The sequence below is a fragment of the Mus musculus genome, chromosome 3 (assembly GCF_000001635.26).
Source record: "Mus musculus strain C57BL/6J chromosome 3, GRCm38.p6 C57BL/6J".
Lineage (NCBI taxonomy): Eukaryota > Metazoa > Chordata > Mammalia > Rodentia > Muridae > Mus > Mus musculus.
The window spans coordinates 68,586,131-68,611,966 of record NC_000069.6 but is presented as its reverse complement, the minus strand read 5'-3'; the positions used below and the strand labels follow the sequence as shown (position 1 = coordinate 68,611,966).

Genomic DNA, 25,836 nt, shown 5'->3' with positions numbered 1-25,836 from the left:
AGCCACAGTCCCGCAGTGCCTTTCATAACTCAACATCCCCAACAGTTTGTGGCTAAGCTGTTAGAATACATTATTTCCATTTATCTGAATGGATCTTTGATGCATTATTCAAAGGCTTTATACATAATGAATAATCACTCATATTTTTCATGCCATTTTTCTGTTTCATATTGATTTCAAAGGGGATAGAGTATCAACTATGGATTATAACTACCCAAGGGTATGTAGAAGTGCTCTTCATTTTTCTGGGACTATGTTGTGATGACTGTGAGGACAACTCAGTTTGGGTGAGCTTTAGCTACACATCATGTGGTATGGTGGTAGGTTACTATTGCTTCGTAGAGAATTATAAAATACTCCTGCAGCCCACAAACTCTGCCTCTTTCTCTTCCCCATTTACTGTGCCTTGTAGATCATTTACCTCAAGAACTACACAAATGCCTACTGCTCTTTTAAAAAATGAGAGAGGAACATGGTTTCTACTTCTCCACATTCGTTACGGATGTAAACACAATGCTACAGCTTCTTCTATTCTCACAAGAGTGTATAACCTTCCTCTTGCTTCGAGGTCTAGTCAAGAAACAGGAAACCACTCTATTGGACTTAAAAAAAAATCATTCTGTCTACTCACCAGCTGCAAATGTTGCTGGTTCAACACATGGCTTCATCACACAAAAGCACCATAAAAGATTTTCCTAAGTATGTATGCAAGATAAGGATTGTTTGATTCCTTCCTTCCTTCCTTCCTTCCTTCCTTCCTTCCTTCCTTCCTTCCAGGAGCAGGCAACAGGCAACACACTTTCTAATTTGCTACAGTCCGACTACGGTCTACTGGTTTTTATTTGGATGCGTTCACTCATTGCAGTTCTTTGTTGGACCATGCAGGCATTTTATGGTGCTTAACCGTTGTTAGTGGAGGCACGGCAGTTGATGGAGGAATAAAACCGAGGTCTTCCGGCAGGTCACAAGTTCTGAGTCATCCGACACTGTGTGTAATTACACACATTGGAAGGGAGCTCAAAAACACTTGGTGAATGCTCCCTATTCCATCAAACACCTTTGCTACCTGGACATTACTAAAGTAAGGTGCCAGCCAGGAATGTTAAAGCAGAGAGCTTCAAATGAAAGGAAGTGGGGCGGGCAGATGGGTGAATCCAGAAGAGAGCCCAGAGGTCCATCCTCCTTTGGAAGTCATGTGGCCAGAAAAGCTAACTGGTATTTCTAACTACGTGCCAAAAAGTGAGTAGTCGGATGGGGGCAACAGGTCACTTTGTGTCTTGTCCTGCCCTGGCTTGCTTGCTTTCTCTTTCTTTCTTTCTTTCTTTCTTTCTTTCTTTCTTTCTTTCTTTCTTTCTTTCTTTCTTTCTTTCTTCCTTTCTTTTCTTTCTTCCTTCCTTCCTTCCTTCCTTCCTTCCTTTCTTTCTTTCTTTCTTTCTTTTCTTTCTTTCTTTCTTTCTTTCTTTCTTTCTTTCTTTCTTTCTTTCTTTCTTTCTTTCTTTCTTTCTTTCTATACGTCTGACCTGGCATCTTAAGAGAAGAGGAAATAGCACTACAGGCAGTGGGCCTGTGAACAGCTGTGCCTGGGTTTTCTTCTCTATAGCAAATACACAGTCCCCATTTCTGCTCTAAGGCTAGTTCTCAATTCTTCTTTCTGTACGTGTTCAGCGCTCAGCTGACAGGCTTCCAAGACCTCATGGCCATACAGTCTCTGTGACTAAGCAGCCAGTAGGTAGGTCGGCCACCCACGAGCTTTCCTCTGGAGAAGTGTCAGCCCGCTTCCTAACCTGGGCTCCAGAGAGCTATAAATACTTGCATTCCTCAGACAGCTGTTGGTTCTCATTCCACATCAGTGCCAATTTCTTTCACTGATGACCACTTCCCTGTAATTGAATTCGGAATTACAGGATTTTAATGTCTGCAAAATGTATTTTCAAGAGGAATACTCTTCAGTATGAATGGAAGGCAAGAACGAGCCCTCTTAGGATAGTAGGCATAAGATAGCTAGAGGTCAAATGTGATCTATTTTCATCTTAATTGAGTTCTGACGATTTCCAAGCAGCCTACTTATGAAATAAAAAGTTGCCGTCTGATAGCATCCGTTGTGTGCCAGGCACTTTGCCCACCTTACTTATGAGTGGGGACCTTGCTTTATGTAGGAAAAACAAAGTCCCAGACAGGTACAACTGCACAAAGTCACAGTGGTATGTGTCCTCCCTCCTGAGGGGCTAGGACACTTTCAGAAGGGTAAAATGAATTCATAAATGAGAATAAAAGAGAAGATGAAAACACAAGCAAAATAAAACCAAAACGAAACAAAAATCTGGAAACTAAAATGCTTAAGAATAAAAGATGAAATATGATGAGTTACTCAGCTAGCAAACGCACAGGTATGCACACACACACACACACACACACACACATTGGAATAGCTGAGAAAATGGCTGAAATGGCCTGATACAGTCTTAAGTAAAAAAAGGGTCAACAAAGAGTAGCTGCAGTGTGACTCCAATTTTATGCATAAAAATGCCAGCTCAATAGCTCGGCAGGAAAGGTCCCCTTCTGCTGCGCCTGATGAGCTAATTTCAATCCCAGGGCTCACCATAACGGAAAGAGCCGACTCAAGTTGTCTTCTGACCTTTGCGCATGTGCCGTGGCACACATGTGCTCCCTACCCCACAAAAATAGAGAAAATGAGTAATCTCAAATGTTTAGGTAAGATGGGAAGAAACAGACTTAAACAGTTCTTGGTGGAAGGCATCAAGTTGACTTTAGACTCGTCTCCCTCGAATGCCTCTGAGTTGTCATGTGTGGGCACTTGGTAAGAACTAGACAAGGCAAAGGAGAGAGGATGAGAGTTGGCGGTAGAGCCTGTGCGTTGGAGGGAAGGTGAGTGGGGCTCAGTGTTCGACAGCTGCCATCTGACTCAGACCGCACCGAAGCGGGAGTGTGACTCACACCCGAATCAGCCTGAGCTCTGCCTTTGGCACGTTGCTGTGGACAGTGGGAGATGAACCGTAGGCAGCTGGGAACCCGCCTCCCTGTGGGTGAACAGTTCCGTGGACAAGCTCTCCCACTCACCCCCAGACATCTCTCCTGATCTCAAGCCTACACTTCTCCACGTGCCTGCGGTAAATCAGAGCCCCTAGGCAACTGGCAAAAACTTAACTATTTTTCAAAGCCAGCCATCCTAATTTCTCCGCTCAGTCCCCGACACAACTGAAACTTTTTTCTCCTGCTAACAGCTACTAGAGCTGCGCACGGTAAAGGAGGAAGCATTCTTTTGTTAGGTGCCTAAGAGGTTCCGATGAAAATATGGCTGAGAATGTCAGTAGTGTGTGTGTGTGTTTTAGAATAACTAGGTTAGTAGGATTTGTTTGTCTGTCTTTTCTTTTTGGTGATTGGACAGAACCCAGAGCCTCACACATACCAACTTTGAGCTCCACTCTAACTCCAAGGTGAATATTTTAATTCATGTTGTTTTATACTTTTCAAAATAAAAAAAAAAACCATAGCATTCACTTCTCTTGTGGTCATACTGAGAAACATTTAGAGGTTGCTACTTAGGTTTGGTTTCATAGTAAGATTGCCTTAAAAGCAGCCCTTTTGAGATTAATTTCTGGCGGCCGAGGAGATGGCTCAGTGGTTAAGAGCACTGGTTACTCTTCCAGCACCCACCCAGTGAGGTTGTCTCTACTGGCTGGTTTTGTGTGTTAACTTGACACAGGCTGGAGTCATCACACAGAAAGGAGCCTCCCTTGAGGAAATGTCTCCATGAGATCCGGCTGTAAGGCATTTTCTCAATTAGTGATCAAGGGTTGGAGAGCCCCTTGTGGGTGGGACCATCTCTGGGCTGGTAGTCTTGGTTCTATAAGAAAGCAAGCTGAGCAAGCCAGGGGAAGCAAGCCAGTAAGTAACATCCCTCCGTGGTCTCTGTATCAGCTCCTGCTTCCTGACCTGCTTGAGTTCCAGTCCCGACTTCCTTTGGTGATGAACAGCATTGTGGAAGAGTAAGCTGAATAAACCCTTTCCTCCCCAACTTGCTTCATGATGTTTTGTGCAGGAATAGAAACCCTGACTAAGACATTATCACTATGGGGACAAGCAGAGCACTGGTGTTATAGACAGGGTAGGTAGGAGATTTCAACTCTGATGTGACAAGTTCCAGGAGAGACTTTCACCAAAGCATTTCTTGTTTTTGTTTGTTTGTTTTGCTAGTGCTAGAGACACATATGACAGGTCTGTGACAGGACGGTTGGATTCATGAACTCACAGCAATGCTGTTGCTTTTACATACAACCTGCATATGATCAAGCCAGTCAACATTGTAGCGTGGATTGAGACAGGTGCGTGAGTGAGAAAGACAGTCAATTTTTGTTACGGACTTGGCCTAGGTGGGTTAAGCACACTCCACTGGATGCCCCTCCCACCATGAGCACATGGGCAGCACACATTGAACTCTGGATTATTAAACAACAGCGGCAAAACAGGAATTTGGGAGAGGGTGAGAGGTGGGAGGCAGCCCTGAAAGGAGCTACGGAGAGAAGGAGGGGGTGGATACGATCCAAATAATTTGTGTGACATTCTCAAAGAATGGATAAAACATCATATAAAATGAATACGTCCAAACAAGTCTAAAATAAGTCTCTCCACAACAAAAATCAAAAGTTTCAGTGCCCAGGGGACATTTAATCAGCAGTGTTTTGTTGTGTTTTAATTTTTCATGTGCTATAATCAGCACTAGATGGAAGCAAATAAAAGCCGTAACGGAAATGACGACAGCAAATACCGAGGCAGTACAGACAAGGCACGCTCCTGAGTACATTCCCTGCCATCTTCACAGGGACCTTATGAAGAAGGCACAGTTATCATCCCATTTTACAGATCAGGAGGCTGAGGCACAGTGATGTCATTAGCAAGTGCTACTAAGTGACAGTCAGGCCCTGGGCTCCTCAGAGCCTGCTGCGACTTGCCACGCCCGACCTCCTTCCGAGTGACTGATCCAGGCAGGGCTCTGGACCGCTTGATGGTGAAGAGGCACTGCTGTGAACTGAGTGTGTAGATGCGTCATTTCTCTGTTCTGTGGGATGTTTGAGTGGGATGTGGGAGGATGAATCCGGGAACAGTTGATGAGAGACACCAAAGCCTGGAAGAACGGGGACTATGATGGAAAGGCATGAGTCTTCTTTTAAAGGCATTTTTACTGCTACTATTTACTTATCTACTTAACTACAAATCTATTATACATCTGAAAAGACACAACAAATTATGGCCACCCACCACCCCCATGTAAACAACAACATGGAAGGGTTTGTGTTCTCAGTAAAAGCACTTCCATGGGTTTCATGCATATGAGAATCTGCAAAAGATAAAGCTGAAGGACGTGAGATTGAATTAGAAGGTGATCCTGGGTGGGGATGAGGCTCAGTTGAGCTGCTTGGTTGAGGAGGAGCATGAAATTCTGAGCTCAGTGAGCAACTCTGAGGGAGAGGGAACGGTGCTGGGAGACCTCCAGTCAGCCAGCTCACTGCTGTTGGTGGGTGAAGCTTCCAAAAGGGAGTGGTGTTTCACAACCAACGCCCAATGCATGTTCGTGACCACTGTCTAAGGGAGGGGTGTTAACTGCACTGATGGTACCATGAGAACACATTAAAGATGATGTAGGATGAAAGCCAAATCCTAGAAGCTCTTGTAATTAACATTCTGCTGTCCACCGAGGCCATTTTTTAAAAAATATAACATGAAGCCCTGTGCCCACCCCCACCTTTTTGTGCAATAGCGCAGGCAATTGAATTCTCATTGTTGATAAAAAAATTCATAAGACAGGGTACAGCTGGTTATGCCTTTAGCAAGATGTCAAATTCAGCCTGCACAAAATTAATTGCACCTAATTAAACTGGGGTCACTGGCATTATTATAAAGCAAGGCTATTTATTAGACAAAGAAAATTTCACAAACACCAATTTACTTTTCTTTCGGATTTGTGAAAGAGAAAAATTGCTTACTTAATTAAATTTGTTTTGCTATTTTAATCTTATTACTTCTCAAAAGATCCACTTTAAATTCTGTCTCACTTTGGAAATTGTGTAATATTTTAGAATAAGGTCTCCTTGAAACAAGGCATTCAAAACAGAAAGGCATTCTGTAGAGTATGAGACGACAATTCACAAAGAATTAAAAGTGGATGTATAGCCGCAGTTTGCTGTGATGCTGGTGCTACCAATGTGAAGAATTGTTTGTTTGTTTCTAAACAAATTAATAGCATGTGTATGAGATCAATGTGAAGTTTTAAAGATACACCATGCATTAGAAATAAGGCACTTTGGTATGCACTTCTCATTTCAAGGAAGATGCTGTAGAAGGAGTCTCACTGCACTGAGACAGGTCAGCTTCTTTCTTCTCCCATGCCGGGCTAAAACAGCCACTCCACTTACTTCCAGGAAATTATGCGAAAATTATTACTGTTAGAGACAAGACAGTGATTCACTTTCCTGGCAAATGATGCTGGCTCACTTCACACACACACACACGGGGGGGGGGGGGGGGGGGGGGGAGGGAGAGAGAGAGAGAGAGAGAGAGAGAGAGAGAGAGAGAGAGAGAGAGAGAGAGATCTCCCATATTCAAAGTCCCATGCATCTCGGTTCTTTAAAGCTTCCTAGACCCACTGTTTTGGGTCTAGCTAAGCTGGCCATGCTTCTCCCTCTCCCACGCAAACACAGAGGAGGTAGCAGGTGTTTGTAATTGGCCTTGCTTCAGTCATTCACCAATAAACATGGAAGGCCAAGAAAGAAATGAATTTTGATTTGGGGATAGTTGAGATAAGTAAACAGTAATCATTATTCAAACCAGCTGCTCACAAACACTCTGGGGAACTTGTTTTTTATCACACAGCCTGGAGGGAAGGATAGAGCTCATCCCCGCTCCTCGATCGCTCTGCGAGCGTGATCAAGAAGACGGTTGTCTAGGATGCCTTTATACCTGCGTATGCTGAAGAAAATCCATCTCGAGTTAAGGTAGAAAGAGAGTGAAATATCAGACCGATCTGGGGCTACCGCAAAGAGAGGCGAGGAAGGGAAGTTTTCTTCTTGATGGCCAGTTGGGTTGTAATGCTCATAAATAAAAGATTTCCTAGACGCCTATCAGTAATGGCTGTTCATCTTGTGTCCCCACAGCGTCAAGACCTCCTTCTATCTCCTCAACACTCAGCTTCGTAAGTTCAAGATGTGGGAGGAGAGCAAGAGCCGATCCTGACTGTGGCCAGTGACAACTGTGCAGGGAAGCTTTACACCAGAAGCAAACAGAAAGCTGCGAGTGAGGGCAAGCCCGTGCCATCAGCAGGAGGAAGCTGCAGCAGGAGGGCTGCGAGGTGAAGGCCAGCCTTCGCAAGGCAGCACGACCTACCCCACACCCCGAATATTACTAAACCTAGGATATTTCTTGGAAAATCTCATTTCAAAAAAAAGCAGGTAATCCATTTTTCTTATTTCCTATTAAGCAGTTAAGACCTTTTCCAAAACGATAGAAGAATGACAAAGATCACACAGTCTCAGTTTTAAGAAGGTGATTATGTCTGGATTAGCAAATTTTGCAGGAAAATGTGACACGCCATGTAAGCCACACTCCACATGTGTCAGGTCTAATGAGCTGTGTTAGGCAGCAATCTCCAACGTTCTTTGGCTATGGTATTAAGTATAAAATGTCTTTATGGGATTATTGTAAGCCTAGCTTACATCTAACACTTACCACTTTAAAAAAAAAAACTGCTTTAAGAGAGATAACACCATCCAGACAAATGCAGCAGGGCTGAAACCTGGTGCACCATCCCAACCTTGACCTTGAAGGCACGACTGACACACTCGGACTCTCACGCACCTTCACACCTCTTACATAACGAATATGACTAATTTTTTTTTTTTTTGCAGGTGAGTTCACACCCTTTAATGAGCATGAACAGGAGGTAGATTGATTTGGTTTCCAAAGATCCCATTTACTTCAGTAGGCCCTGCCTTAGAAAACAAGCTTCCAATTTCAGAATCCAATACTTGGTGGGGGTGTTTCTGCATAGAGTCTCACTTGGTCACCCCAGCTTGCCTGGTGCTTCGTATATCAGCCTCAAACTTACTCTTCCTTCTGCCTCAGTCTTCTCTGTGCTGGGCCTGTGTTACCAGGCCTGGCTCTGTCAATTAGTTGTAAAGGCTGCACTCCATTTCATACTGAGGACCGAAGTCTTCAGGGTAGTGCATTCACAACAGGTCTATCTGGTTCTAGATGTGTAGCTAACGCAACACACCTGCTCTTGTGCATTCTGGAGTACTGTAGTGCTGAGCTGACATCCTCAAATACTTCTGTAAGAGACAAGGTAGTTCCCACCCCGTGAAATGCTTTTGGAATGACTGGTAGTGATCGGGGCGGGTTTGGTAGGAGTGGGAGGAAGATACAGAAGGTGACAAGAGAGAGGAACCAGCATGCCTTCTAAACGCATATGAAATTAACAAGGAACAAAATGAAATCAATAAAAACACTTACGGAGAAAATTTACATCCTTAATAGCCTCAATGACCACAGGTTATATAATAGGGATATCTAACAGCAATTTAGTTTTCCTGGAGATCCCTCCGCCCCCTGACACTACATTATGGCTAATGAGGATGACGGTAGTCAATCATAACAGATTTTCTATTTACAAGATAAAGCGATGTTTCTTAGAAACATTTAGGATCCTTCTTAAATATCACCTTGAGAGAAATTAGAAAAGTCATGGTGTTCTCGCAAATGATGCGCTCATCCTAGAACAGAGATGAGTCCCTCTGAGAGAACACTCTATAAATAATCTCTCCAAGGCGAGCCAACAAGTGCAGCTTGTTATACGCTACTTCGAAGTACATTCGTGTTTGCATAGCTGTCTCCAGGGGAAGAGGACTCGGTGCTTTTCCAATTTGGCTCTGCTCTAAGTCTCAAGTGGCTCTGGGAAATGGAGATAGGAACCAAATGGTAGAAGGGCAGAAAAGAGGACGGGGGAAGCAATTTTTGGGAACCCCAATTCCTGATCCTCAGTACTCTCCAATTGGAGAAGGAATATTTGGTTTTACATACAGGGTTTCTTCGTAGAATTTTACTTGAGAAGGTATTTCTGCTGAGGTTAGGTGTGGTGGTGTACTGCTTTAATCCCAAGACTTAAGAGGCAGACGCAGGCTAGCCTTTGTGAGTTTGAGGCCAGCCTGGTCTACATGTTGAGTTCCAGGCCAGCCAGAGCTACATAGTGAGGCCCTGTCTCAAAAACAAAAACAGAAACATGAACTCAAACCAGACAAATATTGAAAACCTCCATGAGACTTAAGCATAACGTGGTGGATACCACTATCTACCTGTTCTTATGAAATCCTCCTAACATCTGTGACAGGAAGACAGATACCCAGGAAAGAGAAACACCAGCACAAGAGTATGAAAATCTTAGGAAGATAAAATAAAATGTACAGAGATATTCAAGTGTTTCAGCGGCATGTGAGAGGGGCTGCTACTGGAGGAGCAGAAATTGACACTGCAGAATCCTGCGAATACTCAGGGGTGCAGAGACTCAGAGCAACTCACAGACTCTGTACTTGAAAGGACCATCTAGACCAGCTCTCTGCCTGGCTAATCTCTGGCCTCGAAGAATCAGGAAGTTTATTCTCACATCAGAAGTGCTCTAGACTGGAGTACCCTAAACACACACTAAACTTCCAAGCCTTCCCTTCCTAGGGTCATCAGACACTACCAGACTTGCATACAACCCCTCACAGTGAGGTTCAGCGGTTCTTTTCTACTGTAAGTCACAGACTAAGAGAAAAGACTAGATACGTTCAGTTGACTGAATTCCAGTGAAGGACTGACTGCCCCAGTTTGGTTAGTTCCATCGTGGAGATCCCGACTCATTTGTTCAACCATACTTGGAGAGTTGACCTCATGTCATGTGGTTGCCTTGGTAACAAACACACCAAAGACTTGCTTCCCAATAACTTACATTTGGGTGCTGGCTAAAGACAAAGAACAGATTTATAGACATTCTGTAAATGTCTTAATAAGGGTAATGGGTCTAAAGAGAACCATGTCGAGGTAAGTGGATAAACTGGATAAAAGAGAAAGTGACGGGGTGTGCGTGTTTATCTATAATAAAGCAGCCTGGGAAGGTCTCTCTGAGGAGATGATATATGTCAAAACAACCTAGCCCACAACAGAAGACAATAAAATAGCCTTTATTATCCAGTACTTAATTATTATCAGATGGAAAGCAAAAGAAAAAACAACAAAAAAAAACATGGGAAATATGAAGCTCAGTAAAAACTATCTTAAACAATCAAACTAAAACTTATATACTAACAATTCTGAAAGTGTAAAGAAAATGGAGAAATACCTTGAAAAATACATCTCATTAGAATTGACTCAAGAAAGATCCAAAAAGTAGGTACGATCAGACAGCTCTTAAGGAATGGAAGCAGCTTGGAAACAGATGCATAAATACCAGACCACTATTGTAGGTGACTTCACAGAAGCGAATCATTACAGCGGATATAGACATTTGGGGGATAATATGAAATATAAGTCCTTGCCCATTTTTAAGCCAGCATCATTCTAAAAGTAGACAAAATATTCTAAGACTATGAAAGATCCATGTCAATTATGAATACACATGTAACAATCTTAAGCAAGATATTAAAAGTAAAGGATATAAAAAGATAATTTACCTCAACCTGCTTGGCTTATAGGCTATGCAAGGATGATTCAACTTTTTGCAAATCTCTAATGTACTGCACTGATTCATTAATGGAACAAGATAACGTGACAAAGTTATTTTGGCAATGAAGAAAAATCATGTGATGGAATTAAAGGTCCATTTAAGATCAAAGTTCTTTGTAAATTATTAATAGAAGGGAACACTACTAATTCTATAAATGATTAGATAAGACATATAATTAACACCACTCCGAGCAGGGAAATTGTTGAAATAGTCTACTCAATCTGAGAAATGAGCTAGGGGTTCTAACCACTGTGGTTTCTAATCCTCTCTGTATTCAAACACCGATCAGGTACAAAGGAAACAGAGACAGAAACCAGAAGCATGGGATTGGAAAGAAGTAAATCAAGCCACTGCACTTAGCAGAAGATATTATTGTTTAAAAGTCTCTAAAGAGCCAGGCATGGTGGTGGATGCCTTTAATCCTAGCCTCTGGGAGGCAGGGGAAGGAGCAAACTGTGAGTTCCAAGATAGCCAGAGCTACATAGAAAAACCTTGTCCAAAAAAAGGAAAAAAAAAAATCCTTAACGAATCTTTGGTACTCTGCAGACAACTATAAGAAATTACAGAGGTAATATCAGCAATGGTAAGGTGGGTGTAAGAGCCTCTGGTTATGAAACAGGGCGGTAGAGCACTGTCTAGCATGCATAAGCTCTGGGTTGGAGCCCCATACAGGAAGAGGTTACAAGGGCTTAGGTAGGTAGGTAGTTGCATTTTTCTCCAGCAGCAACTAACAAAGAAGCTTTATTAAAGAGAATTTAAGGTGTCAGAACAGAAAGTATCTATTTCTTTAGTTTCAAAAAGGCTTAATAATTGGAAAGACAGACCATATTCATAGGTGAGAAGATTTCATATTATAAAAATGTAATTCTTCCTGAACTGACCTATACATAAATCCAATGAAAATCTTATAAATTATGAAAACGTTTGTACTGAACTTGGTTAGATGATCTAAATTTATATGGAGGAATAAAAACCCAAGAAGTATTCTCTCATTATTGAAAAGTGTTAACTTTCTTTTTTGTCTGATTGAAAATGATTAAAGAGAGTTGACTATCCAAACATTGTGATGTATTTTCAATCTATAATAATGAAAATTATAGTTTTGGAGCAAGAGTAGAAGCAATGAAATAAACAAGTGAATGAAATATTCCCATGCGTGTAGAGCAGGAGACAGCAGGATCTGCGGGATCAGTGAGTGAAGGGTGGGCCAGTCATCAAGCATAATAAAGTCGTTCGTATATGGTGAAGAAGAAAAAAATCTTCTCTCCGTACCTTATGAAGAAATCAACTGAGCAGACTTCCAAAAAATCCTACACCGTCAATTCTTGGTAAGACTAGCAAATATCTACTGGGCCATGGGACAGAGAAAGTTTTTGTTTGGTTTCTGAGAACTTGATATAGCACAGGTTGGCCTTAGACTTGCTATCTAATCAAGGTAGGCCTCCAGCTCTTGATCGTTCTGTCTACACCTCTTGAGGGCTGGGATTACAGGCAAGTGCCACCAGGCCCAGTTAGGAAAGATTTCGTACACAGAATTACATGCAACACTGACCAGGAAAAAAAAAAAGGCATTATTTGTATTAAAATGAAGACGTATGGTCACAAAACACATAAGAAAGTGAGAAACAAGTTACAAGCTGGGAAAAGATATTTGCAATGTGTATTTAGGATTCCTACCATGAACTATTATTATGAGTAAATAACCTTGATATGGAAAAGCACACACAGAAGAAGAAGGAGGGAAATTAGAAACTTGAAATAAGACACAGACATTTCGAATAAGAAACGCAACTAGTTGATAAACAACAATATGCTGCCATGTTCCTTCTCAACTAACAAGTAGTTTTTAAAGACTGTACTGAGTGCTGACAGGTCTCAGAGCCACAGGATCTCTGAGACAGTGCTGGAAGGACATTATCCTGTGGCAATCATACTGGCCATGATTGGCATTGTCTTGTCAGTGTGAACACTCATGTATTTTTCTAAGTCCACCCTCATGCACACACCAAAAAGAAACCCTATGCAGAAGACATGGACAAGAAGGTTACGAGCAGCGGTGTGACCTCAGCTAAATATTCCAAAACATCCTGATGCCCATCACTACAAAAGTGGAAGTCGGGCTGGTGAGATGGCTCAAAGGGTAAAAGCACCGACTGCTCTTCTGAAGGTCATGAGTTCAAATCCCAGCAACCATATGGTGGCTCACAACCACCCGTAACAAGATCTGACGCCCTCTTCTGGTGTGTCTGAAGACAGCCACAGTGTATTTACATATAATAAATAAATAAATCTTTAAAAAAAAAGTGGAAGTCATTCACGCATGCACAGAGAATACAAAGAGTCGGTTCTTATTTATGTTAAGCAGTAATAGGTCTCATGTAACTGAAACATGCTACATGGGTATACTGGCTTGTTTTGGGTCAACTTGACACAAGCTATAGTCACCAGAGAGGAAGGAGCCCCAGTTAAGAAAATGCCTCCATGAGATCCAGCTGTAAGACATTTTCTCAATTAGTGATCAGTCAAGGAGGGCCCAGCCCATTGTGGGTGGAACCAACCCTGGGCTGGTGGTCCTGGGTTCTATAAGAAATCAGGCTGAGCAAGCCATGAGGAACAAGCCAGTAGGTAACAGCCCTCCATGGCCTCTGCATCGGCTCCTTCCTCCACGTCCTTGCCCTGTTCCAGTTCCTGTCTTGACTTCCTTTGGTGATGAAGAGCAATTTGGAAGTGTAAGCTGAATAAACCCTTTCCTCCCCAACTTGCTTTTTGGTAATGGTGTGTTTTTGTTTGTTTGTTTTGTTTTTCAGCAATAGAAATCCTAACTAAGGCAATAGGTCAGGTGGAATAACAGGTCAGGTGGACTTGTGTCTGATCTTAAGAACACACACATTAGATTGTTAACTGATCCTAAACTGTGCTGTAACTAAAAGGGAGAAATGACAGGAAGGATAGGTAGGCATGTTGTGGGCAGAATGTGACAAAAATAAATCCTAGTTTTTAGAGTTGAAGCAATAGTTTTTTTTTTTTTTTTAATTTGAAATAAAACCTAAGAACATAAGCATTTAATTTAGAGATATGTAGGTAAATACCTGAGGTAGCAGCCAAGGAGCCAAAATGTCCTGCTTCTAGAAAGGAGAGCAGTATGTGGGAGCTTGCATGCATAGCCTTTCCCACAGACACACACTGAAACTAACACTAACACTAAAACTAAAACTAACACACACACAGACACATACACACACACACACACACACACACGCACACACACACACACAGAGTTTTGTACACTGTAAGAGAGGAGGGTAGGGGTTCAAGGAATGACAAATATGGTTTCTGCTACCTTCATGGATATATGTAAACACCCATTTGATTAATATGTAAACACATCATATCAAATAAATGACGTAACACAAATATATTGAATACACCTGAGAAGCACACATAAGTATGAGTTTACAAACAAGGTCTAACCCTTTGCACCAGATGTGAGTGACCTGGAGCTCCTAGCTAAGACATTCTGGCTTCTTGCGGCCATAGCAGAGAGCAGTAGCCAAATCTGAAAGGCCATACATACGCAGTGGTCCAATCTCCGTATTTCACATTCAGAAATCCGGGGATGAGCAAAACTAAACAGTTATTCATGCAGACGGGGCAGGATCAGGTGGGTAATGGGTATCAGGTTGCTTCTTCTGGGCCTCACATAAAGCTGAGATATGGTAGTAATCTGATTGACTGAATGCATGGACATTATCATCTGTTGCTAGCCCTGAGCTTAGTGTTGACAATATATTTGGTATTGACAAAGAGTATGTTTGCTTTAGGCCCAAAAGATAAGAAAATAGGCATAGTGGGGGATGGGGCAGAGGATATTAAGGAGTGCTGATGGGTATTCATTACTTCTTCATGAAAACAATGTTCTGCACGCTTCCATTAGTCACTAGGAATGGGATAATTCTGAAAATTATCTATGCTTCCACTAAGCACAGTAGACCACAGAATGGTGGTATGGTCATTGGGTAGCAGTGGCATAGAAATGTGGGATTTCACGCTCAGCTGAGACACACTGAATCAGAATCACACTTCCCCCGGGTGACACGTAAGCAAGTTTCTGTTCTCCTGGAAAAATTGGAAACTCCACATATTTTATTAGGAATAGAAAGCTATGCAAATTACCAATAATATCTTGAAATAAACCATGATATCCTATAACAGTGGTTCTCAACTTTCCTAATGTTGCAACTCTTTGACAGAGTTCCTCATGATGTGGTGACCCCCCCAACAATAAAATTATTCTTGTTGCTGCTTCATAAAATGTAATGTATTTAAATATATGATATGCAGGATATCGGATATGTGATCTCTGTGAAAGGGTCATTTGATCACTAATGGGGTCTCAACCCATGGGTTGAGAACCGCTATCCTAAAATAAAGACCAAGAGAAACTACCTGGCAGACGATCTTAAAACAGTAATAAACATCAAACGATCAAAGTGAGAATTACAGTTCTCATGTTCTGGTATTCATCGCAATTAAACATTTTAAGGGCTGCTTCTGAGTGCTTTAGGGTTGCTTAATGGGAAATCTGATGGTCTACCACATGCATACAGCGTGAGTTGCTTAGGCCTGTGGCCTGGTCAGTCCATGAAATTAGCATTCTGTCCAAAGATAAATGAAATATAAAAATGTGACCTCAGGTAGCTGGGCATTGGGCCATAACAGCAATCACCAGTGAAAATAACACAACACACAAGTGGGGAAGGGTCTGAGTGAAAGCCAGAACTAAGCATATGAGAACACATGGTTGTCTTTCGTTAGACAAACAGGCACCACCTGGTATACACCAGATAGGCAGACAGGCACCGCACAGTACACACCAGATAGACAGGCACCGCATGGTACACACCAGGAAATCAACTCAAAAGCTCACCTTGCAGAAAGGCTTGGCTTCCCACTTTTGCTGCAGCTGGTATAGATTCCTGGGCCATCGTCAAAGAAGCTTCCGAGTGCCAACTTCTGTCTGATAGACTCTCTCTCATTCTTCTGTGCCTAAAATTTCAAGGGGGAAAAAAAAGGTGCCAATCAGTGGGCAGATATAAGGCAAGCATAGGCAGTCCACCTTGCTAAGTAAGTTTCTTGGAACGTAACATTAGACATAAAAAAAGAAAAAAAAAAAAAACAGGCTGAAGTCCAGAGATGTTTCAACTATTAAAAGCTGAAATGAAATCAGTCTCTTATGGCTCTAATTCCAGTTCTTTGGTGCCTTTTTTTTTTTTTTTTTGATCTCCAGTTTGGGCATCGACTGTGATGCCTATTCATCTTCATTGGGCTGGACGGAGCTGCTACTCAGGGCTGGCTAACAATTTCTCCTGAATTTAATCACTCTGATCCCAAATAAGGCTTTCTCCCAGATCTTTGGCCCACACCCTCGGTACCAAGAACAATAACGCACTCAGCTGTGCACACTGGATTCTGGGAGCTGGCTGATGCCATAGCTTGGTCTGGCACAGAGCCAACCAGACCGATGTCACAGGCTGCCTGCACTGGGCCTCCAGTCTTGCTGGGTATGACTGCTTCTGTGTGCCTCCTATTTCCAGAGTATGGATGAGCATGAATATAATTCCTGGGATGTTTGGAGAGTTGTAATTGCCCTCGTCGGTCTCATATTTTGATTCGAAGCATGCATGGTAAAAAGACCTGAGCTCTGCTACTCTGGTCATTTGGGTATGTTTACAATACTCAGCTTCCTATTAAAAGCCCCATAAAAACTCACCAGGCTGAACTTTTCAGCCCTTTAAACAACGGGGTGGAAGATTGGATATGGTTTCCTTAGTTAAAAATAAAACCACTACAAAACCAACCAGAACGCCTGGGCTGAGAAGATCTGGGGGGTTCATGAGTGGGACCATTTTGTGTACTGAGCAGGTTCTTCAGGGATGCTGAGACCTCTGTCTGCTCATGGGACCTAGTGGGGCTAGAGTACTCCCTACAGAAGATTCTAGAGTCACACCGGTGCTCTCCTGGGTCAAAAAGATCCAATACATCCAGGTGGAAGGATGGGCTGACAAACGACTTCCTTCATTCCCACATGAAAGCCAGGACAAGGACTCCTTGGGCTCCCAGCACACTCGGATCACATGTGGCTGTCTGCGTTTCAATCTAACAATTGGTTAATTAAAATTTAAATTCAGTTCCTCAGTCAACCTGGCCTCGTTTCAGGAGCCCAAAGCCATCGGGGATGTGTGTGGATTTCACATTTGACAGCACAGTAGAATATGACAGCATGGCATTTTACAGTGCTTCATCAAGCTATGTTAGAATGAACTAGGGTTTTTAAAAGTACACACCTTGGGGTGCTAGATCCAGACACTCAATTTCAGAAGGTTTGAAAACTTGTTATTCAAAGAAATCTCACCTCACCTCACCTCTCCTCTCCTTTAACAGTTTCAAATTCTTGAATACCATAAGCATTCTAATTTACACTTAGCAATGATATCTATCTATCTATACAGCCAGTCATTGCTCCCTCCACCACATCTTGGCACATACCAAGAAGAGAATGCATACGATACAGCCACAAAGTGAAATACTGTTTTTTTATACAGATATTTTTACAGGAAAGAGGCTGACTTCGTTCTGTGAGTTGTCCTGCTCCAATACTGAGCACTACGAAAGTCACTATGAGATGGCCAAGGAAAGCAGCCATGCCTTTCGTTTGGCCAACCACTCGGAAGTGTGGTGCTGGCCCCTCCATCATGACCTACCACACTGTCACACACAGGCCAGCTTTGTGAAACACACTCCATACCCATCCGTACTTAGCACAAATGTAGCCTAAGTTAGTGAGCCTATGTCTCAACCACAGGTCTTCAACAGTCCCAAAACTGCTAAGTAGAACTGAGTATTTAAATAAGAACCAGGAGATAGTCCAACACTGGCCCTGGTCTAGAACAGGCTTTGGTGACGGGCATGGCCATACCCGCTGGGTTGTGTGAACACCCCCTTGGTTTCTTGACAGTTCTTTTTGGAATGCAGAATGCTACCAATATTGGTGTTGGGAGAACACTAACAAGTCACGTTTCCCCTCTGTTGCCCTATAAAAGGTTTCATTGAACAGAATAAGGAAAAATAAAGAGAATATAAATGTTAACGATAATCCTGCTACTTACATCATTGCTAACAGTTGGTATATTTCCTCCTAGGTTTTCTCTTTCTTTCTTTCTTTCTTTCTTTCTCTCTCTCTCTCTCTCTCTCTCTCTCTCTCTCTCTCTCTCTCTCTTTCTTTCTTTCTTTCTTTCATTGTGTGTATACTGAAAATTGCCCATAGAAGCACTTCATACTCTTTAAAAACACACTTTCAACGATAGCTTCTCGTCCCACCCTACGGAGTTTCCCTCCACAGTTAGCCATTTGGGGTTGTGTCAAATTAAAAATACCATCTTTACATAAATCCCTGCCCACATGTCTGCTGATCTCCTAGGAATCAGTTCCTGGAAGTGGGGTTGCCAGATCTGCCGCTTGTGAACATTTGCTGCAGCTCGTGACACATCTTGTCACAGTGCTCCAAAGGAAAGCTGCTCCTGTTCATTTGCCCACCAGCGATGCAAAGCCGGCTTCTCCCGGCTTCCAGCTACCCAGGAGTTAGGCTTCCGCAGGCTTCCAGCTACCCAGGAGTTAGGCTTCCGCAGGCTTCCAGCTACCCAGGAGTGCTTGCTGGTGTTTTGAGTTTGCTAGGCAGGCGTATTCTCTTAGTTCAGTTCCTTCCATTTATCAGAAAGAATAACTGCTTAAGTGTTTGTGCTGCTGTGTTTTCTTTCCCCGGAATGACTTGTACCTTAAGTTTGTTTCTTTTTTTTTTTTTTTCTACAGAGATCTGACAGTTTACAATTTGCTATATTAAGGGAATTTGACCTTTGGACTTTTAGCTGTGTTTGGTTGGCTAAGTCAATAGCTTGCCTCCTCTGTCACATTGCTGGTGGCTTTTGTGCATGGAAGCCTCTTTTCAGTTCAGAATGGAGAAGAATCTCTATTTACTGAAGAGTTAACAGAGAGAGTTCAGAGCTTCTGGCTGATGGTAATGTAGCCAGCAATAATAGCCACATCATGGTTAACCCTCCAATAACTTCTGTTTTGAAAATGAGGAGTGTAACAACAGGCTACCCTATCGGCATGGAGAAGAATAGGGTTTGAACATATGCTTTCTGGTCCTATATCTTTCTTCTCTTTTACACTGAGGGGAAAACGTGTGCAGACTAACACTGACAGTGGGCACTGTGGCGAAGACAGTGTGAGATGAGACCTATGTATCAATTTCTTCTCTGACATGGGCATGACGCTTTCCCAGAAAAGCACAGAACACGAGCAAACCAAAAAGCAGATCACATATGACCACAGGCCAACTGTAAACAGGGATCTCTGCAAACACTGCAGCGCAGAGCATAGATGACCACAGAGCAACCATAAGCAGAGATGTTTACAAACATCTTCGCGGCCACAGATATTACCACTACAGCTCAGCCCTCCTTTTAGAACGTCTGATTCCAAGGGTTTCAAGTACTATAATTCCCCTTACTGGCAAAGCGGGGATCTTTCGTTTTCTGAGGAATTCTATCCATAGGTCAATTGGATCTCACAACTCCCAAAGCCGGAGATGAAGCCTTTGGAGAAAGGCTAATGCAATATGACACCATCCGGATGTGCTGTAGCCCGCAGAGCCATGTCCACTACTAAAAAGCCTTGGGAAACACTCTCATAAAACAAAATGTCTAAAATTATATTGATAGTAAAAAGTCAAAGAGCAACCAAGGAATAGTGGCTCACGACCAGAAGATAGAAAAGCTGTCCAAAACCAAGGTGGAGATGAAACTGTGCTTCGATATTGATGCTTAACCAGCTTTGGGCAGTTTGTCCTAGGCTATGACTGCATTCCTTACCACCACACACTATGTCTGGGCAGATATCACTTCCAGTGGCCATTAAGGGTGTTGTGAAAGCTACAGGTATCTCACAGGACTCTTAGACTACACACACACACACACACCACTCCTTTCCCAGGGTGAAACTGATCTACCCAAATGTGGTAAAAAGAAATGAGCAGGGTGTCTTGCATGGGTAGACATCGTCTATTTGAAATCCGCCTGTCTCCGGGTCCTTTCTACACTGTTTCCAGGACACAGAACAAACCCATCCCTTATATTAATACAACCGTATCATTCCTGCAACCTCTGCTAGCTTCTTCCTGCTTACTTCTGGGCCCGGTTACTTTGCAGCACCATGGTGTCTCTAAAGCAGGGCTACTTGCTATTGAACATGACAACCTGCCCAGAAATTTATAAGGGAAGGATTGGGTAGTTCTTACAAAGTATATTTAACCGGCACACAGTATTTCTGTGGAGACACAGCTGTAAGGCATAAGGAACACTGTCTGGGGAAACAACACCCTAGCCCTAATTATAAAGTCTCTGGTGTTCAGGACAATACTAGGGGCTTCCTCCTCCTAACTCATGCACATGATACAACCATAGCCAGCCAGAAAGGCTTGTCAGAGCAAGAGGAACTTAATCTCCCCCATGATTACATATATTTAAAGAATCTTTGCTTAAAAAAAAAAAAAAAAATCCCAGGACCTAACTGATAAGAACTGTACAGAAGTGCCATGGAATGAAGTTGCTGATGCTAGAGAGATGACTCTGTGGTTTAGAGTACTGACTGCCCACAAGCCTTGACTGCTCTTTCTCCATCTTCTATGCTACTGCAAACAGAAGGACACGCTTGCAAAAGCAATGAAGTAAATGCAGTGGTCTCCCTATCCAGAGGTTTCAGATCAGAGACTCAACAGGAAGGGCTTGGAGGGAATCTGTCTGGACTAAGCATATACATACTTCATTCTTGTTGTTCCCTAAGCAACACAATGACAAGGTCTCTATACTGTACCAAATATGGCAAAGAAAGTATATGAGAGTCTACACAAACTCTGCACTACTTTATGTTGGAGACTTGAACATTTATAGGTTTTGCTATCTCTATCTGACTCCATCTCTGTCTATCTTTGTCTCTCAGTCTCTGTCTCTCAGTCTCTGTCTCTCAGTCTGTCTGTCTGTCTCTCTGTGTGTCTGTCTGTCTTGGAAGTAATGTCCCATAGATACTAAGAGATGACTACACTTTCTACAAGGCTAACAAGGAAAATGGCGTTCACAGAGAAAGACCTTCCTAAGTACTCTTGGTTATATTGTTTTGGGAGCTATTGGTCTTCAGTTGGAAGTCAGGGTTCCGGGAGCTGCTGAGACATGAGTTTGTCAAGTAGAGACTACGCATGAGTACAGGCACACACACGTGCTCTCTAGGTGGCACACTTCTTTGAGTCAGTAGTTCCCTTACTTGGATGTGCATGGGCATCACCCGGAGGGCCTGTGAAAGCACAGGCCGTGCTTCTGTGTGTGAGGGCTGGGCTGCGGCTGAGGGTGTGCATGCCAAACAAGCTTCCAGATGCTGCTGTTCTAAGCAGAGTTAATCCCCCTTCCCCCATGCCCACATCTGTTCCATGTAGCCTGTCTGGCCTCTGCAGCCAGGGCCATGTGATTGTCTGGCCCTGTGCGGATGCCTGCTTTGCAGCAATTAATGATCTTCTTGACTCAGTGCAATCTATCACATAGCGATACCTGGCTCGTCACCGTTAGCATCCACCAGGGAGCCCAGCTGGGCTTCTGAGGCTCCCTGTGGGAATGTGCGCATCCTTCAGGAAATGGTGGCCACTTATTTCTCTCCTCTGCTTGGAAGACAGCTGGACTCTAATAACTGCAGGCAACTCTCCAGTGTGGGCGAGGCTGAGACTTTTAAACATCAGGAAGCTGATATACAAAATGTATTTGTTCAGTGGCAAATTTCACTGACTTTTTTTGAAAAAAAATTAAATGGTAGAAAGAAAACTCGGGTATATTGATGGTATCCCTTACTTATTTCCTTGCTGTGATAAACCATGGATTTGTAACAAGATCAAACTAGGAAAATAGTATTCTATGAGAGAGGCAATGGAATACTTTTTAATGTCAGGTGCGTAAATACTTATATAGTGCAGGTTATTTCAAATTCTTGCATTCATTTTATTCCTTTGGAAGTGCTTTTAAATGATAGATATAGACGTTTGATGGCATTGGGTCTTTCCACTGTATGGCGGAATGGATAGTAAACCTAGACACCTTCTTTTTCACTTAGTATTTCTGACATTTTTCCATCTTAGACACTTACACTAACATTCTAACAAAAAGGTTATAATGAGATATCAGACACAGGTTTCCTGAACTGCCTTTGAAATGTCAGGACCACTACTTGGGAAAGCTGGCCTTCAATACGCATTATCCAGGAGGGGATTCGTGGGGGAAGGTCCATCTGTTTTACCTGAGAATGGCTGACATCAAAAGCTCTGGGCTGCTAGTTCATAGGATGAGATGTTTATAGTAGTGCAATCATGAAGGTGGTTTTGAGCAGTGTTGCTGACTGCCTGCTTTCTCACGCCATGAGGCAAACAGATGCTGCTGTAAAAGGCTCTGCTACCAGACGGCTGAGAACTAAGGTGTTTAGCAAAGGCCTAGCCTTAGCTCAGTTGTCACTGAGAACAGGAAATTTGGTGATGGGAGAAAAGGCGCAACTCTCAAGCCTGCCTGACTGCTAGAAGCCTGTAAGTGAAACCCTAACAGGATGCAGTCGGCTTTCCACCCTCTGATCAGCATGTTCCCAAAGAGAAGCTGTTGAGAGCAGCCTGTGCTCACTTCTAGTTCTCAAAGGACTGCACACCAACGCCTTCTGTACACTGGACAGAGTCATCTGGCAACTCTATTTTTAACAAGTATGGGCATAGACGCCTGTAAGCCCATCACGGTCATCTGGTATCACCGTCAGGAACACAACAGTCCAAAACACTGCCTAGGTATGAAATGGCCCTGGTCAACTGCCAGGAAAATGGTGTCTTCAACCCACTAGCCAGATGTATTAGGATCTGGGAGAGTGGGAGACAGACAGACAATCTGACAAGAGGGCAGGGCAGGAGCTGGGCCTGAGGATACAGGTGGGGACTGACACTACTTCAGGTTACAGAAACTCTTTGAGCCTCGGGGTGTTTTGTATTTTAAGAAGAGATAATATCTATTTTTCATGTTTAATCAAAGTAAATGTAGAAAGTGCTCGCCATGTGGTCTGACAGGGAGAACATGATAGCTGATAGTTTATTAATAGAAGCTGATGTTGATATCAAAAGGAAGAGTGGGCAAGATGGGGACTGCAGAAAAGGAAAAAAAATGAAAATGCTAGAAACATCTGGAACAGGTAAGTCCATAAAGACAGAAAGTGGCTGCCAAAGGCTGACTGGACAGGGATACAGAATGACTTCTAATGGCCCCAGGTTCGTGTGGGGGTAAATACAATGTTCTCAAACTAGACAGTAGTTTGCACCAGCTTGTGAATATACTAAAAGTCATTTTAAAAAGTGATTGTTGTTGTTGTTGTTGTTTTGACAATGTCTCACTATGTAGCCTTGGCTGACCTGAAACTTGCTATATAGACCAGGCTGGATTTGAACTGGAACTCACAGAGATCCACCTGCCTCTGCCTCCCAAGTGCTGGTATTAAAGGGATGTGCTACCACTCCTGGCACCAAAGGAATTCGATGTGTGAGAATTATATTTCAGCTTTCATAAAATACTATACTGATCCCCCAAAAGAAAGAACTAGAGCCCTAAATGTAATTCCTAAGAAGAGAAAGTAGAGGAGAAAGGAGGAGGCCAGGACAAGAAAGGGAGGTGACTATGGTTTGCTGAGCAAGAAGAAACCTAATGTGCGCAGTGTTTCACTATACACTCTAGAAACAGCCTATTCCCTGACCATCATGGCTGACTGAGGTGTGGCCATTGGGTGACAGAATGCAAGGGATCCAGAACCATAAGCTGAGAGCATCACACTGAGAACCTCTGATTCCTCACTCTGAAGAAAAGGAGACCCCAGGACCAAAACTGGCAAGGATTTCCCCGAGGTGGCAGGGGGGAGCTGAAAACACATGGGACACAGGGCCCAGGCTTGGGTGACTAACTTGGTTCTTCAGGCATATTCACGCCTCTGAGACAGGGAGCCGAGCTGGGAGGGTTAATGGAGGTCGGGGCGGCTTTGCCTTGGTAATTGTGTGGGGAGGGCAGAGCCTGTCAGGAATGGCAGCTGGCATTCCATGCTCCTGTTTATTGCAGTTTATCTCAGGCAGTCATTTCCATTCACCTTTTAAAAAAAACATGAGGCGCAGCTGTGGCTTCACTTTAAATATTTCTCCTTCCAGCCTTTTATGTTTTTTTCCCTCCATGGGGTCCTCCCTAATCTTTCTCTGTAATTAGATGGAAGACACTTGGGACAACACCTCTGTGGGACAAAGCTGAGCTGGCCAGGTCCTGGGACTGCACTGCTTCCCTTATTCTGTGCACAGTGGCCTGGGAACAGAAGGCTTCCCGGACAGAGCTGCAGCCCGTCTAAGGCTGTGTGCTAAACCGAATACTCACTAATTCCTTTCTCCCGGCTGCTAGTGTTCATTTGGATATCCTCTACCCTGGCACAGCCTTGGCTAAAGAATATGGAGGTCCATACTGGATGTGGACATTTTTCCAGGGCAGCACCTCTTCGTGGAGCGTGTTTTTCTGCTGCTAAGCTCCTAGAGGGAAGACTCAACCTCCCTTCAATGACCTTGCTGCAGAGTGTGTGTGTGTGTGTGTGTGTGTGTGTGATCAAGAAGGCTGCTGGGGAACGATGGAGGAGGTGGGTAGTGGACATACGCCAAGGGCCTCCTTGTTCTCACACATGCTCGGTGGTGGCGGTGGGTCTTCTTCTTCCTTCTCCTCCTCCTCTACCTCCTCTTCTTCCTTCTCCTCCTCCTCCTCTTCCTTCTTCCTCTGCCTTCTTCTTCCTTCTCTTCCTCCTTCCCCCTTCACTCCTCCCTCCTTCCCCTCCTTCTTCTAAAGACTTACTTTTCTGTGTTTGCCTGTACAGATGTGTGTGTGTGTGTGTGTGTGTGTGTGTGTGTGTGTGTGTGTGCGTGCCACATATGAGCCTGGGGTCCGAGAAGACCAGAGAGAGAGAGAGACTGTCGGATCCCCAAGAATGGGATTTACAGGAAGTCGTGAACTGCCCTGTGGGTGCCAGAAGCCAAACCTGAGTCACGTGCAAGAGCAGAGTGTGCTGTCGTCTCTCAGGCCTCTGTGGTTCCTCAGCAGAGACTCAGCAGTGACCACTGCGGAGCAGGGGAGTGGTGGGCTAAGCACACACCCCTCATTCATGGCCGAGACCTCCGCTTTTCCCCCTAAGTACTGTGATGTGTTCTCTATTTAGTTTGGTTTTACTGTGGTTATTGAATAAGCCGGGTTCTTAATGAAACATCTTTCCTACAGGCAGGCCTTCCCCAAGGAAAAGGGACAGCTGCATAATCTTTTCCTTCCTCTGCCTCGGTGAATCTAATTTTAGTCATCGGAAAGTGACCTTTCCCCCTGAAGGCTGTTTGTCTGACTTTAAAACAGCCCTGTAAAACAATCCCTATACGCACATGGTATTTATTAATGTGACCCGTTCAGGGAACTGTGTGGCACCTGAGCAGCAAACACTGTTTTTAATGCTGGGCCTTAATGAGAGGAGAGTTCACAGAAAAGGAAAGGAGATTTCATTTGGGGTTTTATTTTTATTTATAAGCATTTTATTCTCTCAACTAGCAATTTGTGCATATGTTTTAGACATTTGTACTTATAACGGCGAGTCCATGTAATTGTGGAATAAAATAAATGTATACTTGAGGCATAGGCCCCATTACATTTAACTGATGGATACAAGATCAAAATGACTGTAGGGTACTTCCTATGGCATCTAATTTATTTTTTTCCTTAGTTAACCAAAGACTAAAAACATTAAGGGGAAAAAAAAAAACCTTTGAAAAGGAAGATTCAGATTAGGGAAAGTGATTTTTACAGTGAAAGGTGTTTTTCTCATCTTTGTACTCTAAAAAAAGTACAAATGTTGATCAATTTCACTAGGAGCTCATAATAAAATTACAA

The 25,836-nt window shown here is 43.2% G+C and overlaps 2 protein-coding genes across 6 annotated transcripts in view; both read right to left on the bottom strand.

Annotated features, from left to right (window-relative positions):
• Window positions 1-25,836, bottom strand: part of Iqschfp (Iqcj and Schip1 fusion protein) — a 734,263-nt gene that overhangs the window by 14,516 nt on the left and 693,911 nt on the right. The window contains exon 6 of the mRNA NM_001113419.2: window positions 15,699-15,817. Within this exon, the coding sequence (NP_001106890.1) occupies window positions 15,699-15,817 (119 nt within the window). The remainder of the gene's footprint in view (window positions 1-15,698; window positions 15,818-25,836) is intronic.
• The window catches only part of Schip1 (schwannomin interacting protein 1), a 561,681-nt gene that overhangs the window by 14,516 nt on the left and 521,329 nt on the right, over window positions 1-25,836 (bottom strand). For all 5 annotated transcript variants that reach the window (NM_001113421.1, NM_001113420.1, NM_001282045.1 and 2 more), the window contains one exon: window positions 15,699-15,817. In NM_001113421.1, the coding sequence (NP_001106892.1) occupies window positions 15,699-15,817 (119 nt within the window). The remainder of the gene's footprint in view (window positions 1-15,698; window positions 15,818-25,836) is intronic.